Source organism: Odocoileus virginianus, chromosome 7, assembly GCF_023699985.2.
Source record: "Odocoileus virginianus isolate 20LAN1187 ecotype Illinois chromosome 7, Ovbor_1.2, whole genome shotgun sequence".
Lineage (NCBI taxonomy): Eukaryota > Metazoa > Chordata > Mammalia > Artiodactyla > Cervidae > Odocoileus > Odocoileus virginianus.
In genome coordinates, this window is record NC_069680.1 from 19,213,570 (window position 1) to 19,228,727 (window position 15,158).

At 51.7% G+C, this 15,158-nt stretch overlaps 1 protein-coding gene across 4 annotated transcripts in view; it reads right to left on the bottom strand.

Annotated features, from left to right (window-relative positions):
• Nucleotides 1–15,158, bottom strand: part of HSPA12A (heat shock protein family A (Hsp70) member 12A) — a 169,385-nt gene that overhangs the window by 11,410 nt on the left and 142,817 nt on the right. For all 4 annotated transcript variants that reach the window (XM_070470254.1, XM_020902694.2, XM_070470255.1 and 1 more), the window contains 2 exons: nt 8,101–8,217; nt 45–216 (listed from right to left, as the gene is read on the bottom strand). In XM_070470254.1, coding sequence (XP_070326355.1) covers nt 45–216; nt 8,101–8,217 — 289 coding nt within the window. The remainder of the gene's footprint in view (nt 1–44; nt 217–8,100; nt 8,218–15,158) is intronic.

Below are 15,158 nucleotides of genomic sequence, written 5' to 3' on the forward strand. Positions count from 1 at the left end.
GGGCCGGAGGGGGACGGCAGGGAGGGGAGAGAGAGAGCAGGTACCCTGTGCAAACCCAGCTCCTACTGTGTCACTGGAGCTGTACCCGTTGACCGCGGCCTTGCTGCTCAGATCAGTCATCTGGTGCAGCCGCAGCTTCCGGCAGTAGATGGAGGCTGCCTCGGGCTCCAGGGCAATGATCAGCTGCTCCGAGTTCTCCGGGGAGGCCAGGCCTGCCTGGAAGACAGAAGGCAAGGCTGGGACCCAGGTTTCCCAGACGGGGCCCCTCCGAGGACACCCCCACCTTGGGTGTGAGCACCCCCAAGGAAGGGGTGCTCATGCTCTGCTTGTCAAGGAAACTCCCTCCCCAGGCCTTTGCAGAGCCTAAAATCGGGGGTGACTGGGTGCTGAACCCTAAGCCAGATATCCAAACATAACAGAGTGGGCAAAGGAGAGAAAGAAAGTGAAAGTGAAGTCGCTCAGTCGTGTCCAACTCTTTGCGACCCCATGGACTGCAGCCTGCCAGGCTCCCCTGTCCATGGGATTTTCCAGGCAAGAGTACTGGAGTGGGTTGCCAATGTACAAGTATTCTTGGCAAGTGCCAGACTCTGTGAGCCTCAAGGCCGCCTGCATGTTTGGCCCGCTTGGCCCACAGCTGAGAAGCCCAAAGGGGCAAAGGACCCAAAACTTAGAAAACCAACCCAGGATGGAAGCCAATGGTGGTCTGTTTCTGGTTCCAGGACTAAACGGTAGGACCGAGGCCTAGCAAACCCCAATGGTCGGTGGCCTGGGAAACAGAAAGGCCATCGCCAGGCTTCAGCTGTGTGAGACTCAATCTGCTATGTGGGCATCTGAACCGTTATCTCCAGAGTACAGAGGGGGCTCCAGGAGAAAGCCCCTCACCCCCGCCCTGGAATCCACAGAGTCCCCAGGTCCTAGATGTGGGGGAAAGCCCACTGGCAGTTATCCTGTGCAAAGCCCCTCTCTTGTTCACAGAAGATGTGCTTCTGCCCCATGATGCCTGGGTTGCTCCAGCCACAACCCCTCCAGACCTCTTGAAGGGCAGCCAGCGGGCTTTGGGAACAACCCTCTGAGGGTGCGCAGAGACACAGACTGGCTTGGCCTTGACCTGGAGCACGAGGTGTGGCTTGCTTGTTGAAGCTGCCCATGTGCACAGATGTCCTTGGTTGCCAACACAACGGGAAACTAAAACTAGCTAGTTCCGGCACCGCTGTGTTTGCTGTCTTTGCTGCCATTTCCGAGGGAACCTGGGATGCTCCCCGAGTGCAACATCCACTTTGGAGAAGGCCCCCAGTTCTCCCCAGGCCCCAGGAGATACAGACTCATCTTGTCAGCCAGGGACAAAGGTCTGCCTAACATCACACTCGTAAATGACCGATGGGGAAGAGTCAGCCTAGGGTCATGAGCAGAAGGGGCTTTGGAGGGTCAATTATTGGACAACGAAGGGGGAAGGGAGTTGAGGTTTAAAATTACAGACACCTTTTGTCCAACTCCATCACTTTATGAGGAGAGAAACCAAGGCTTGGAGAGGTAGGGTGACCAACTGTCCTGGGTTTCCTGGGACACTGATCTCTCAGTGCCCAAACTGGGACAGTCTTAGGCTCCAGGGTAGCCAACAGAGGTGACAGGGCCAGCCCAGGCCCCTCAGACTCGCTCTTAAACTGGTTCTGAGCTCTCCTGCTCTTAGTAACTCCAGTTACTGAAGTGGGGCCCAGTCCTCCATGCTTTGACAGAACTCCTGGGTGCCCCTAACACTCCCCTCCCAAACTGGTTTGAAGGTGTGATCTCCATTCATTTAGTCTGGGACAGGACTGCCCACACCTACTGCCATCTGTTCTCCTGAATAACCGTATTATCCCAAATAAACCAATCAATTAGGTCTCAATGAGATGCCATCAGCTGGCAGGTGACAAAGTCTCTACTTTGCCAAAACTAAATGTCTGCCAAGGGCAGAACCCTTCTGGAAGACTGTCCTTTACAAAAACCAGATGGAAACGCACATGCCTTCACCCTCCACCGGGAACCTGCCTCCTTCCTGCCTTGTACCCTGGGTTGAGCCCAACCACACAAGCAGGATCTGTTGCCCATCGGCGGGGTCCCCAGGTCGAAGAGGCCAGGTCTGCCCTGAGCTTACACGGGTCAGTGGGTGCCTGATGCAGGGGTGTAACAAGATTCCGGTCTAAGGGATTAAAGTGCTCCCTCCCCCAGCCTCACTTTCTTGCAGGATCTCATCAGACATCCTCCGTAGAAAGGCAGCTGAGGGTTAAAATGCCTGATGAAAGACGCCACGGGTTACCGACGGCAAGTGCCGCCAGGAACAGGGGAACCTCTGAACCTTTCTCCCCAGGATCCCGGAAGAAAACCTCCAGAGTGCCAGCAGGAGGAGCCCTGCCTACAGCACAGTGCTCGTGGCCTGGTTCTTCCATCCTTGTGGGTTTGAACCTAAAGCCAAGACCCTTCTAGACCAGGAGCTCACAGGCCCGGCTCCCACCACGTGGACTGAGGAAGAAGGAATGATGAACAGCAACGCAACAGCGGGCCCGGGATACACAAGCCTCTCCTGCAAAGCTCAGGATGGGAGGTGGCTGGGGAGGGCAGAGCAGAATGCCCAGGGCTCAGTGTGAAGGAGGAGAGGCACATTCCTGTCGCTGGGTCCTGTCAGCCAGCCAGGCGGTGCCCACATGGCTGGTGAGAACAGCTGGGTCCAGGGCCTGTCTGGGGCAATGGGGACTGCAGGGGACAAAGGAGCAGAGAAGATAGACACCTTCACTCCTCTCCAGGCCTTCCCGGAAATTCTGAACAGGCTTACTTACACGTGAAATAGCTCCATGGAAAATCACATCAAGTCCCGAGGAGTGAGGAGTCTTGAGTAGAATGATACAGTTCAAGGGCGTCTGAGGGTCCCTGGTGTGTGACTGAGACCACCTCCCACCAGGATGCTCCCACATCCTGAAGATGTGAAAGACAAGCAGACTGATCCGAATCTGCCCCCAAAGAGCTGGGGCTGTACCCCTTGGGGGACCATTCATCTGTCCCTCCCCAGCTGGGCTGGGCTCAGCTCCACAGCAAAAGCTTTGACCCATTTCTGTGAGGAGTTCCCCACGGTACCTGGGTGAGGATGCAGATGGAAGCAGAGATGAAGAGGACCCCAAACCAGAGGCGGGGGGAAAGGCAAGGTCAGTGGGGGGTAGGGGGCCGGCAGCATCTGGGAGGCCCAGGACCAAGTAACCACACTCCTCTGCTTCAACCAGCCCCTGTCCCTGCTCCCCAGCGAGACCGAGGGGCCATGTCCCCACCAGCAAATGCTCAGGGAGGCCACAGGAGAAAAGAGAGGCCAGAGAAGACAGCTGTCTCTACACAGATTCCGTCTCCCCAGGAGGCTTCTCGGAGCTGCTGGGGAGACTCCGAGAAAAGGAGGAAATGCAGACATCTCCGCCAGCCTCTTACAAGCCCAGATTTCTTTCTGAGCAGAAGGATGCTGTGCCCTGAAATGTAAGCTTAGTTTCTCTATAAAACACTCCCCGTCCTTCTCGGCAGAAGCCCCCTGGCCTGGCGGCTACAGGAAACCCCGGGGGTCTTTGCCTGGGATCGGGTCAGGGTCAACCAGGGCCTAACAGCTCACTCTCCGCTTCTGGTAACTCTACCCCTGGAGCTGGTATCCCAAGGCCATGGTTCTGTTCGATGTGAGCTCTCCTTCTGCTTGGCCCCCGGCCCAGCACGTGACATGTTCTGCCTCCCACCGTCAATCCATGCGGACCTGTCTAAACTCTCCTGCAAAAAGGGGTGTTTTCTATGGGCAGCCGTCGGGTCTTCTTGCCCCGAAGCACACAGTAGGTGCTGAGAGGGCAGCTGCCAAATGAATGAATCACCCATCCCTCCAGTCAGCCTTTCTGCGATCTTCTGGCCACCTCTCAAGAGAGCTTTGCAGGCATGACCTGACGATTCTACAATCAGAAAGCCTCTGAACCAAGGGCAGGCTACTCCATCTGACTCTCCACATCTGGGCCAGCAACAGCTCCATCGTAGTATTAGTTTTTAGAGCTTGGCTTCCTGGTCACAAGCTCCACTTGGGAGGGGCGGCAGGGTAAGAAAACCACACTCCAGAAAGGCCAAGGACGCGGCGGTTACCACCGCAACTTCTCTGCTCCTCGGCCCTGCAGTCAGCCAGGAAAATCCGCCAAGGGTCTGTGTCCACAGCTGCATAAAAGGGCCAGACTAGTTGAGTGCTTGGCTGGCCTGGCATTGAGCTGCAAAGAGCTACAGCTGCAGGGCTTCAGAGTGTCACGGGGTTGGGTTTCTTTCTTGATGTGATTATCTTTCACTGCAGCTTGTTCAGAAAGGGAGGCAAATGTAAGTTCCGTGTTAGATGAGATCATCATGGGTATGGCAATATAATTTATTTAACAGGTTTCTGGAACCTATGAGAGCTACACATTTTAAGCAAAATTCATCTAGAAATACACTAGACTTCTTCCTATGCATGATTCACGCAGGACAGAGTGGCACTATCTCCTATTCTAGCTCTTTTCTGAGGGCCTCAGAAGAGGCATCAGCTGTTCTTTCTGCTGCCATCTTTCCAGTGAATGCTCTTAAAGGGTCTAAAGCTGCCCCAAGAAGGTGGATCATAAAAGATGGAGCTTTAACCCACTTCTTCAGCAATCACTTGACACAAGAGGGGTTTGGGGGGTTTTACAGATGAAGCTGCCCCCATGTCAAGTGCTGGGCAGCCCTCACTGGCTGTGAATCACAGACCTGCAAGTTCAGGCCCCAGGCCCACCCCCTGCAGGCCTGCTTCTCCCCAGGCCTGTTTCTGTCTCTCTCTTCATCCAGGCTTCTTCCTTCTCCACCAGACGGAGGGGAGTTTGACGTTCAGCCACGTCAGTGCCATGAACTTGGACCCAGGAGCCTGGAAGGAGGGGCTCCATTTGCCACATGCAAGCAGGGTGGGCTGACCAGTTTCCCAGCTGCCCTGATGGAAAACCATCCTTCTGTGTGAAGCCAGGCCGATGGGCCACACTTCTGATGGAAGGGCTGCTGGGAAGGCTCAGGTCTCAGAAGCTAGGTGAGCCAGGAGCTGTCCTTTTTGCTCAAGGTTCTGTATTTGTCCAATTTCTTCAGAGGAACAGAACCAGTAGAATGTTTGTATAGGTAGAAAGGGGTTTATTATAAGGAGTTGGCTCACATGATTGTGGAGACTGACAAATCCTAAGACTTCAGTTGGCAAACTGGAGGTCCCGGAGGGCAGACAGTACAATTCTCTTGCTAGCAGGCTCAAGATCAAGGAAGAGTCCACTTAGGGTCCAAAAGCAGGGGAAGCAATGCCCCTTTGAAGTTTGAAGGCAGGCAGGCAGGAGGATTTCCCTCTTATTCTATCCAGGAAGGTTCAGCCTTTTGTTCTAAATCAGGCCTTCAACTGATTGGATGAGACCCACCCACCTTAGGGAGGGCAATCTGCTCTATTTAGTCAATCAATGTAAATGTTAATCTCATCCAGAAACACCCTCATAGCAATACTTGGAATGATATTTGACCAAATATCTGGGTACCACTAGGCCCAGTCAAGCTGACACATAAGATTAACAGTCACCATTCTCACTCTGTTATAATAAATGGGAGGTGAGGAAGGAAGAGATGGAGAGATGCTAACTTGGGAGAGTAGCGAACCCCATTAATTTTGTCCTGAAGACTCTTCCAGAAGATAGGCTAATGAGGGTGCCCCTAACATGCTACAGACCACTTCCCAGAAGCCATTGAAGATGGCTTCAATGAGCCACTTGGATGTGAGCGATTTGAGAGCAGGGCCCCTGTTGCATGACCTGAGCACCTATTGCATCCTGAAACAGAAGGCTGCTAGTGCAGGCTTGTTTAATGAATAAATGAAAGAGTGAACAAAGAATGAATGAACAAATGGTCCCTGCCATCTTCAAATCCATCTGGTGACTGTAAACTGAACATGAGTATCAAAAACAGCCCCAAATTAAGCTGCACTAACAGGGCCCTGGACAAACGTTACCCAGTAAGGAGAGGACAGATCCATTGGCAGGGCATCTCCTGGCCTCAGGAAGCAAATCCCCCCACCCCTTCCACCCATGCTGGTCACCTGGGCCTTGCCCAGGAGTTGCTGGCCCTCCCACTGCCCGAGGTGCCAAAAGCCCAGAGGACCACCCCCCACACCCCCAGCCTGGCTTCCCCCTTGGCCTCCTCAGTGTAAGGGGTCTCTCCCTACACTCCCCCACTACCCACCCAGAGAGGCAGCCCTTAAAGAGCCGGCCCAGGACTCTACAGCCCTGATGAATCTACCAGTCTCTGCACCTCTTTCTTTTTCAAGCTAAAAATAAGAACTGTCCCGATTCCAGGTCACATGTTTGTTGCTGAAGCCTTCCTGAGGGCTGGAAAATGAAAAAAGTCCAAACCATGAATCCTGAGGATCCTTCCTGGGAAAACTCGGGCCCCTGGACAGTGTCTCAGCAGACACCCAGGTCCCCGGGTCCCGTCTCTGGATCCTTGGACGCTGCCTGAGGGCTGACACCTAGGAAGAGCTCCCTGATGCCCAGGGCTCCTGTGGGCAGTGAAACTGCACTTGGATCTCTTCCTCTTTAAAGTTGTCTGTTTCTGGAACTTCCACCCGCTTTCCTCATCCCTATAAAAACAAATCTATTTTTGGCAGATGCATAGACTGAACCAGATTCTCACGATGAACAGAGGAAGGGGAGAGCAGAGGAGACAGGCTGGGGTGGTGGAGGGAAGGAGGGGAATGGGGTGGGGTGAGGAGGGGACACTGTTCCTCCCTGGACTGGAGTAGAGCCCCAGGCATGCAGGGCAACTGAAGGTGCCCAGGGCCATCTGAGAAGGCAATGGCACCCCGCTCCAGTGCTCTTGCCTGGAAAATCCCATGGACAGAGGAGCCTGTGGGCTGCAGTCCGTGGGGTCGCTAAGTCGGACGTGACTGAGCGACTTCACTCTCACTTTTCATTTTCTTGCTTTGGAGAAGGCAATGGCAACCCACTCCAGTGTTCTTGCCTGGAGAATTCCAGGGCTGGGGGAGCCTGGCGGGTTGTGTCTATGGGGTCGCACAGAGTCGGACACGACTGAAGCGACTTAGCAGCAGCAGCAGTCGGGCCATCTGACTGTCTGGTGCTCAGTGTGTGTGTTAGTTGCTCAGTCGTGTCCGACTCTTTGCGACCCCAAGGAGTATTGCCCGCCAGGCTCCATCCATGTGATTTTCCAGGCAAGAATACTGGAGTGGGTTGCTATTTCCTTCTCCAGGGTTGGTGCTCAGGGTGGATTCAGTTGAGGTGTTTGAAAGGAAAGGTCCATCCTTTCCTTTGAGTCTGTGGTCACAGACCCAGAGTTAGAGGTGTGTCTCCTGGGAAGGGCAGCTCGCTCCGGGAGGCATGGCCGAGGACATCTATGACCTGGGTGATGTTCCTCAGCCCGCTCAGGTGGAAGGTTCTGGAAGCTGACTCCCAGACCCCAGGGTGAGCTCTCACTTATTAACCCAGGGGACTAAGCACTGGCCCGGGATCATAAGAGCAGGTCAGTATGGCCGGCCACTCCAGCCATGAAGTCAGCCCCTCACGGGAGCCCCTTTGTGGCACAAGCTGTCTGCAAGTGTGAGGGGTGGAGGCCACGAGGATTTGTGGCACCAGTGATGCCCTCCAGCACCCATGAGGGATGGGGTGGCCGTCAGCGCTGCTGGTGCTCCTACTGCCCACGGTGCCAAAGCCCAGAGGGCACTGCCCCCCCACCCCACAGCCTGGCAACCCCCTTGGCCTCCTCAGTGTAAGAGGCCTCTCTCCCCACCCCGCTTCCTACTCAGAGAGGCAGCCCTTGACCTCAGAGAGACAGGCCTGGGCAACAAGACCTGGAAATGAATAAAGCCAGAAAGAAAACCGAGTCCAGCCCCTCCCCTCGTCCATCAGACCCCTTATCCTCGCCCGGGAGGAAGCTGAGGAATGAGAAGGCTGCTGACCTCCTGGCTGTGGGCAACCTCTCGCTGCCTCCCGAGGAGGCCCGTGAATGCAGGAGGACGGCTGAGTGGGGTGGTGGCCACCACCATGTGCATTTTGGGCCCCCACCCACCCCCAGCCCCGCACTTACCTGGTAGGCAGCTTGTCTCATGAACTGCTTGGCCGGCTGCTTCCAGATGGCGGGCACTGTGATGACCCATCTGACATCAGAGTTCTCGAACTCTGAACCCGCCTGGTCGCTCAGCTCCTGAAGCCAGAGAAAATGCAGCAGGTCAAATGAACAGAACTGGTCTTCTCAGAGCTTCCCTGAAAATCCAGGTTTCTTGGCCACAAACTCTTGGGGCATCTCTTCCGCAGCCCCCTGAACTTTAACCAGTGTCAGGAACAAGAGTTTGTTGTCTGAATTTTCAGCAAACAGGGAGCTGCCAGCTCCTTCATTCACTGGATGTGGCTGTAGGTGGAGGCGGGCTGATCTGAGGCCTTTGGTCACTTCCTAGTCTTGTGACTTAGGGCAAGTGACCACCTCTCAGGCCTCAGCTTCCTTATCTGCACAATGGGAATAATAATAAGCTCATATCATTGTTGGGAGGATTGATCATTTTCCGAGAGCTCCACTTCCTGACAGCTTCCTCTGCCATGTCAATCTTGTTAAGCTCCTTCCATACCTCCCCTCCATGAACCCATTTGAGAATCCTGTCTGGAAGAGGTAGGCATGGCCCCCTTTCTGTAGATGGCAAACTAAGGCCTAGATGTGTTCAGTATCTCTATGATGACTGACCAGCTAGAAAGGAGCAGAGCCAAACTCTGTACCCAGACCCAGGTCTATCTTGACACTAAAGGCCAAGGAAGGTCTTAAAGAAATTGTTACTTTTGGTCTCGTATCAGAATGGTGCCTGGCCTACAGGAATCTTTAGCAACTGGTGGCATTTGTTATCAGAGTTGTCACTCACTCACCTTACTGCAAGCCCAGCACATCAGGGGGGTTTTCCTAGCAGGATGGGAAGGGTATGAACAACATGACCTAGCAAGAATGGTGCTGCCCTTGACTTTCAGTTAATGTAAAACCTATCTACACATGGAAACAGGCTCACAGACACAGAGACCAGACTCGTGGTTGACAAGGAGAAGAGGGAGAGGATGAGGGATGGACTGGGAGTTTAAGGTTGGTAGATGCAAACTATTACATTTAGAATGGATAAACGACAAGGTCTTGCTGCAAAGCACACGGGACGATATCCAGTCTCCTGGGATAAACCATCATGGAAAAGAATATATTTTTAAAATGTATATATGTGTATAACTCCTCTGTACAGCAGAGACTGGCATGACATTGCAAATCAACTAGACTTAAAACCAAAAAATCAGTGAGACCCACCTGGATAAACAGGATGGGTGGAAGCATCAGAGGTCTCAACCAGGCCCATGAAGATAAAATATGTCTCTAGAAAAGTTCTCTGACTCAGTATTCCAACCGGTAAAATGAGAAGAGTAACAGGAACCCATAGCATTACTGGCAAGAATAAAAGAGGACACGGGGAATCCAGCCCAGAGAAGACCACACTGATCAACACTCACTACACCTGCCCCTGCCCTCCTGCTGCCACATCCACCAGACAAATCTGAAGACAAACCTGGTGGTGGTGGTTTAGTCGCCAAGTCATGTCTGACTCTTGAGACCTCATGGACTATAACCCTCCAGGCTCCTCTGTCCTGGGATTTCTCAAGCAAGAATACTGGAGTGGGTTGCCATTTCCTTCTCCAGGGGATCTTCCTGACCCAGGGATTGAACCCGTGTCTCCAGCTTGGCTGGCGGATTCTTCACCACTGAGCTACCTCAGAAATATATACATACACGTATATGTGTGTATATGTATGTATGTATGTATGTATGTATGTAGATATATATATATATACTTCTTCAAATTCTTTTCAATTATAGGTTATTATAAGATGCTGAATACAATTCCCTGTGTTATATATAGGCCCTTGTGTTTTTTTCCATTTTATACATAGTAGTGTCTGTTAAGGGCTTCTCTGGTGGCCCAGCGGGTAAAGAATCCCTCTGCAATGCAGAAGACCTGGGTTCGATCCCTGGGTTGGGTAGATCCCCTGGAGCAGGGCATGGCAACCCACTCTGGTATTCTTGCCTGGAGAATCCCCATGGACAGAGGAGCCTGACAGGCTATAGTCCATGGGGTTGCAAAGAGTCAGACATGACTGAGCGACTAAGCATAGCACAGCACAGTGTCTATTAATCCCAAACTCCTAATTTATCCCTCCCAACCCCTTTCCCTTTTGGTAACCATAAGTATGTTTTCTATGTCTGCGGATCTACTTCTCTTTTATACAGAAGTTCATTTGTATCATTTTTTTAGATTCTACACATATGTGATATATGATATTTGTCTCTGACTTACTTCACTTATATGATAATCTCTAGGTCCAACCATGTTGCTGCAAATGACATTATTTCATTCTTTTTAATGGCTAAGTAATATTCCATTGTATATATATGTACCACATCTTCTTTACCCATTCATCTAGTCAATGGACATTTAGGTTACTTCTGTGTCTTTGTTATTGTATAATAAATAATGCTCCTATGAACCTTGGGGTGCATGTATCTTTTAAAATTTGCATGTATATTTTCATCTTTTCTGGATATATGTCCAGGAGTGGGATTGCTGGTAAAACAGTCATTTTCTGTTTGTGTCTATGTTTGTGTTTATTTTTTTGATCATGTTTTATTTCCTTGAGGGCTTCCCTGGTAACAGGCTCCCTGGTTACTGGCTCAGCTGGTAACAAATTCGCCTGCAATGTGGGAGACCTGGGTTTGATCCCTGGATTGGGAAGATCCCCTAGAGAAGGGAACGGCTGCCCACTCCAGTATTATGGCCTGGAGAATTCCATGGACTGTATAGCCCAAGGGGTTGCAAAGACTCAGACATGATTAGTGACTTTCACTTTCTGACAGGAGGTCAAGATGGCAATCTTAGACTGCAAGGAGATCAAACCAGTCAATCCTGAAGGAAATCAGGCCTGAATATTCATTGGAAGGACTGATGCTGAAGCTGAAACTCCAATATTTTGGTTACCTGATGTGAAGAACTGACTCCTTGGAAAAGACCCTGATGCTGGGAAAGATTGAAGGCAGGAGAAAGGGACAACAGAGGATGAGATGGCTGGATGGCATCACCGACTCGATGGACATGAGTTTGAACAAGCTCTGGGAGTTGGTGATGGACAGGGAAACCTGGCGTGCTGCATTCCATGAGGTCACAAAGACTCGGACATGACAGCGTGATTGAACTGAACTTATTTCTTTTTAGGTCTGCATTGGGCTATAAAAGTAGGTGAGACTGTGATGGGTTGGGAGGGATGCTAAGGGTGCCGCCTATATTAACCATCCAGCCTATTTTAAACTCTTTAAACAGGAAAAGCCTCAAAGATGAATGACAGGCTTTCCTAGCCGTATGGAAAATTGTCTGGTTGGGCTGTTTGCTCACCAGAGGGTGGAGACCAGCTTGGAAGGGAAGGAAGCTGGCATTGACTGGGCATTTCCCGTCATGGCACTTTCACCGACTGTCCCTCATGATTAGGAGACCGCTCCAGGGATGTGGTTTCTGAGATAATCTACTCAAGCTTATTCAGGTCCAACATGCAGCAGTCCCCTGCTCTGAATCCACCTGCCCCTTGAACATCAGCCAGCCTCTTGTGAAGGACCCAGTTCCTATATCTCCTCAGACAGCTTTTCTTCACAACGTGTTCCCTGCTGGAAGAAAGTTCCTGGAGGCTCTGGCTGAGCCGACAGGTAACAACCACCCCCCACCCACCCATGTTGCGCCCGATGACCTCTACCCCGTCCCCCTCCTGCCTCCCCTGAAAGATGGACTTGGACTGCTCAGGCCTGTCCTCACGTCATGGTCAACGTGAAACACACTAAGTCATGGACTTTCTCAAGTCCTACACTTTCCCTGAGTTCCTGTGGCTCCTCGTCTTAATCTGGAGACCCTGCCCCCACCGGCCTCCTCTCATGCCTGCATCTTCCTCTGGACACTCAGTCAGTGCCTCTGGGATTCCTCTCTTCAGGCCCACAGAGGGTCGCCTCCTCCCCCGCTTGAGGCCTTCTTGGACCCACGGCGGTTCCCTTTCACTGCAGCCATGAAATTAAACGACGCTTGCTCCTTGGAAGAAAAGTTATGACCAACCTAGACAGCATATTAAAAAGCAGAGACGTTACTTTGTCAACAAAGGTCCGTCTAGTCAAAGCTATGGTTTTTCCAGTGGTCATGTATGGATGTGGGAGTTGGACCATAAAGAAAGCTGAGTGCTGAAGAATTGATGCTTTTGAACTGTGGTGTTGGAGAAGATTCTTGACGGTCCCTTGGACTGCTAGGAGATCCAACCAGTCCATCCTAAAGGAGATCAGTCCTTAATATCCATTGGAAGGACTGATGCTGAAGCTGAAACTCCAGTATTTTGGCCACCTGATGAGAAGAACTGACTCACTGGAAAAGACCCTGATGCTGGGCAAGATTGAAGACGGGAGGAGACGGGGATGACAGAGGATGAGATGGTTGGATGGCATCACCAACTCAATGGACATGAGTTTGAGTAAACTCTGGGAGTTGGCGATCGACAAGGAGGCCTGGCATGCTGCAGTCCATGGGGTCTCAAACAGTCGGACACGACTGAGTTACTGAACTGAACGGGACCCACAGCGCCTCCCTTTCCGTGGGTCCCCACTGGCCTCCCTTGCTCCTGCCTCTGGGGGGGTCACACACCTGCCTCCTGAAGTGAACCCACCTCTGTCTCCCTCCCACTTCCTTCCCTAGATTCCTCTCCCCACCTCCTTTCATAGAAGGAACCACTCCCTCCCTCCATCACATCCTGTTTATCTCCTTGGTTTTCATGTTCCTCAGATGAGCCTGCAGGTGGAATGTCAGCCTCACCCTCAGCCCTCGGACCTGCTTCAGGGCCTGAGAGAGCTGCCAACAGGTCACTCTTCTCCCCGTGCGCGCCCTGAGGACCACAGCGGTCTCCCTCTTCTAACACTATCCTCGTGGCCACTCACTGCCCTGAGCGAAGTCTGTGAGGGCTCCCCACGACCCAGGAAGAATTCCTTCTCCCGGCATTTGAGACTGCACAATCTCGTCCCCCCGCTCACCGTTCCCACTCTCTCTGCAGCCTCGCCCTTCGCCTGCTCCAAACCGCCTGCTCCCCCCAGCGGTTGGCTGTTTTCCTTCCCCTGAGCTGTTCCTGGGCCATTCCACCAGGTGAAACACCTGCCCTGCCAGCTGCTGCGATGTCAGAAGCCCCCAGACCCTCTCCTCTGGGGGGATTCCTCGCTGCTGCTCTTGGGTAGAATCTCTGCCTTCACTGAATCCCAACACCCACCCAGGGACTGCATACTCCATTGCACTGTTTCCACCCAACCAAAACTTGCACAGGACAAGTACTCGCCCACGTGAAGTACTCAAAACAAAAGGTACTTGAATGGATGAAAGCAGTGTTACGTTCTCACTGCTTTGGCTCTTGCTAGCTCTATTTCTGGAATTCCCAAGTGGTGCTAGGGGTACATAACCTGCCAATGCAGGAGACTTAAGCGATGCAGGATTGATCCCTGGGTCTGGAAGATCCCCTGGAGAAGGGCATGGAAACCCACTCCAGCATTCTTGCCTGAGGAATCCCATGGACAGAGGAGCCTGGCTGGCTATGGTCCATAAGGTCGGGGACACGACTGAAGCGACTTAGCATGCACGTACGCAGTCCTATTTCTAGAATTCTATTCTATTTCCAGAATTCACTAAATTTCTTGTTTGTTGTTTTGCTATTTTAGTCACTAGGTCGTGTCTGACTCTTGTCACCCCATGGACTGTAGCTCCTCTGTCCATGGGATTCTTCATGAAAGAATACTGGAATGGGTTGCCATGTCCTTCTCCAGTGGATCTTCCTGATCCAGGGATCGAACTCACATCTCCTGCTTTGGCAGGCGGATTCTTTACCACTGAGGTGCCCAGAAATTTCTTCTAGTGATCCCATAAGACCAAATGCTTCTGAGGTTTCCAGTCCTTTTGAGACAGAGCTCAGTACAAGGCTGTTTAATCCCCGGATCTACACCCACTCGTCACCGTGCCCATGGGAGGGGACTCTGAGCAGACCGCTATATTCCACTGGGAAACTAGCCGTTTTCTTCATTCTGAGCCATCATTGAAGCCACAAACCTTTGTGAAGGGCCAACCAAGGGGGGCTTATTCACCAGGTCAGCTTCTTCCATGGGGTCTGGGCTGGGAGCCATGGAGAAAAAGAGCAACAACTATTTGCCAAGTGTTTACTCGGTCCTGAACCCCATGGGAGGCATTTAACATTCAATCTTTCACTTGTTATCAAACGACCCCCAAGGCAGTTATCAGCCTCCCTCTTCACAATAGGTATGTGGGTATCAGAGAGGTTGAGCACCTTGCCCAGGATCACACAGTTGCGACATGGGTCTCCTATCTTTCTTTCTTTTGTTTGTTTTACTGAGATATAATTTACATGCCATAAAACTCACCTTTAAAGTGTACAGTTAAGTGGGTGTTAGTATATCACAAGGTGGTGTGACATCCCCACTGTCTAACTTCATCATCCCCCCAAAGAAACCCATATCCCCTGACAGTCACTCTTCACTCCTACACACACTCCCCCAACACCCGGCTCTGGCAATCACTCATCTACTTTCTGTCTCCATGGATTTGCCTCTTTGGGATATTTTCTACAAATGGAATCCTACACTGGGTGGCCTTTTGTATCTGGCTTCTTTCACTTAGCATCACGTTGTCAAGGTTCATCTGTGTCACGGCATATGTCGGTACTTCATTCCTTTTTAAGGCTGAATAATATTCCAGTGTATGGGTGGATCCCATTTAGTTACCCATTCATCCACGGATGGACATGTCAGTTGTTTCTGCCTTCTTGGTTATTATGAAGAGTGCTGCTATGAACATTCATGCACAAGTTTTTATGTGAATATATGTTTTCTTTTCTCTTGGTACACACCTAGGATTGGAACCTCCAGCTTACTCTGTGTTTAACCTTTTTCTTTCAGTTAGTTAGTTATTTTTTGGCTGTGCTGGGTCTTCACTGCTGCATGGTTTTCTTGCTCCTTGCAGTGAGCAGGGGCTACTCTCTTGTGGTATGTGGGCTTCT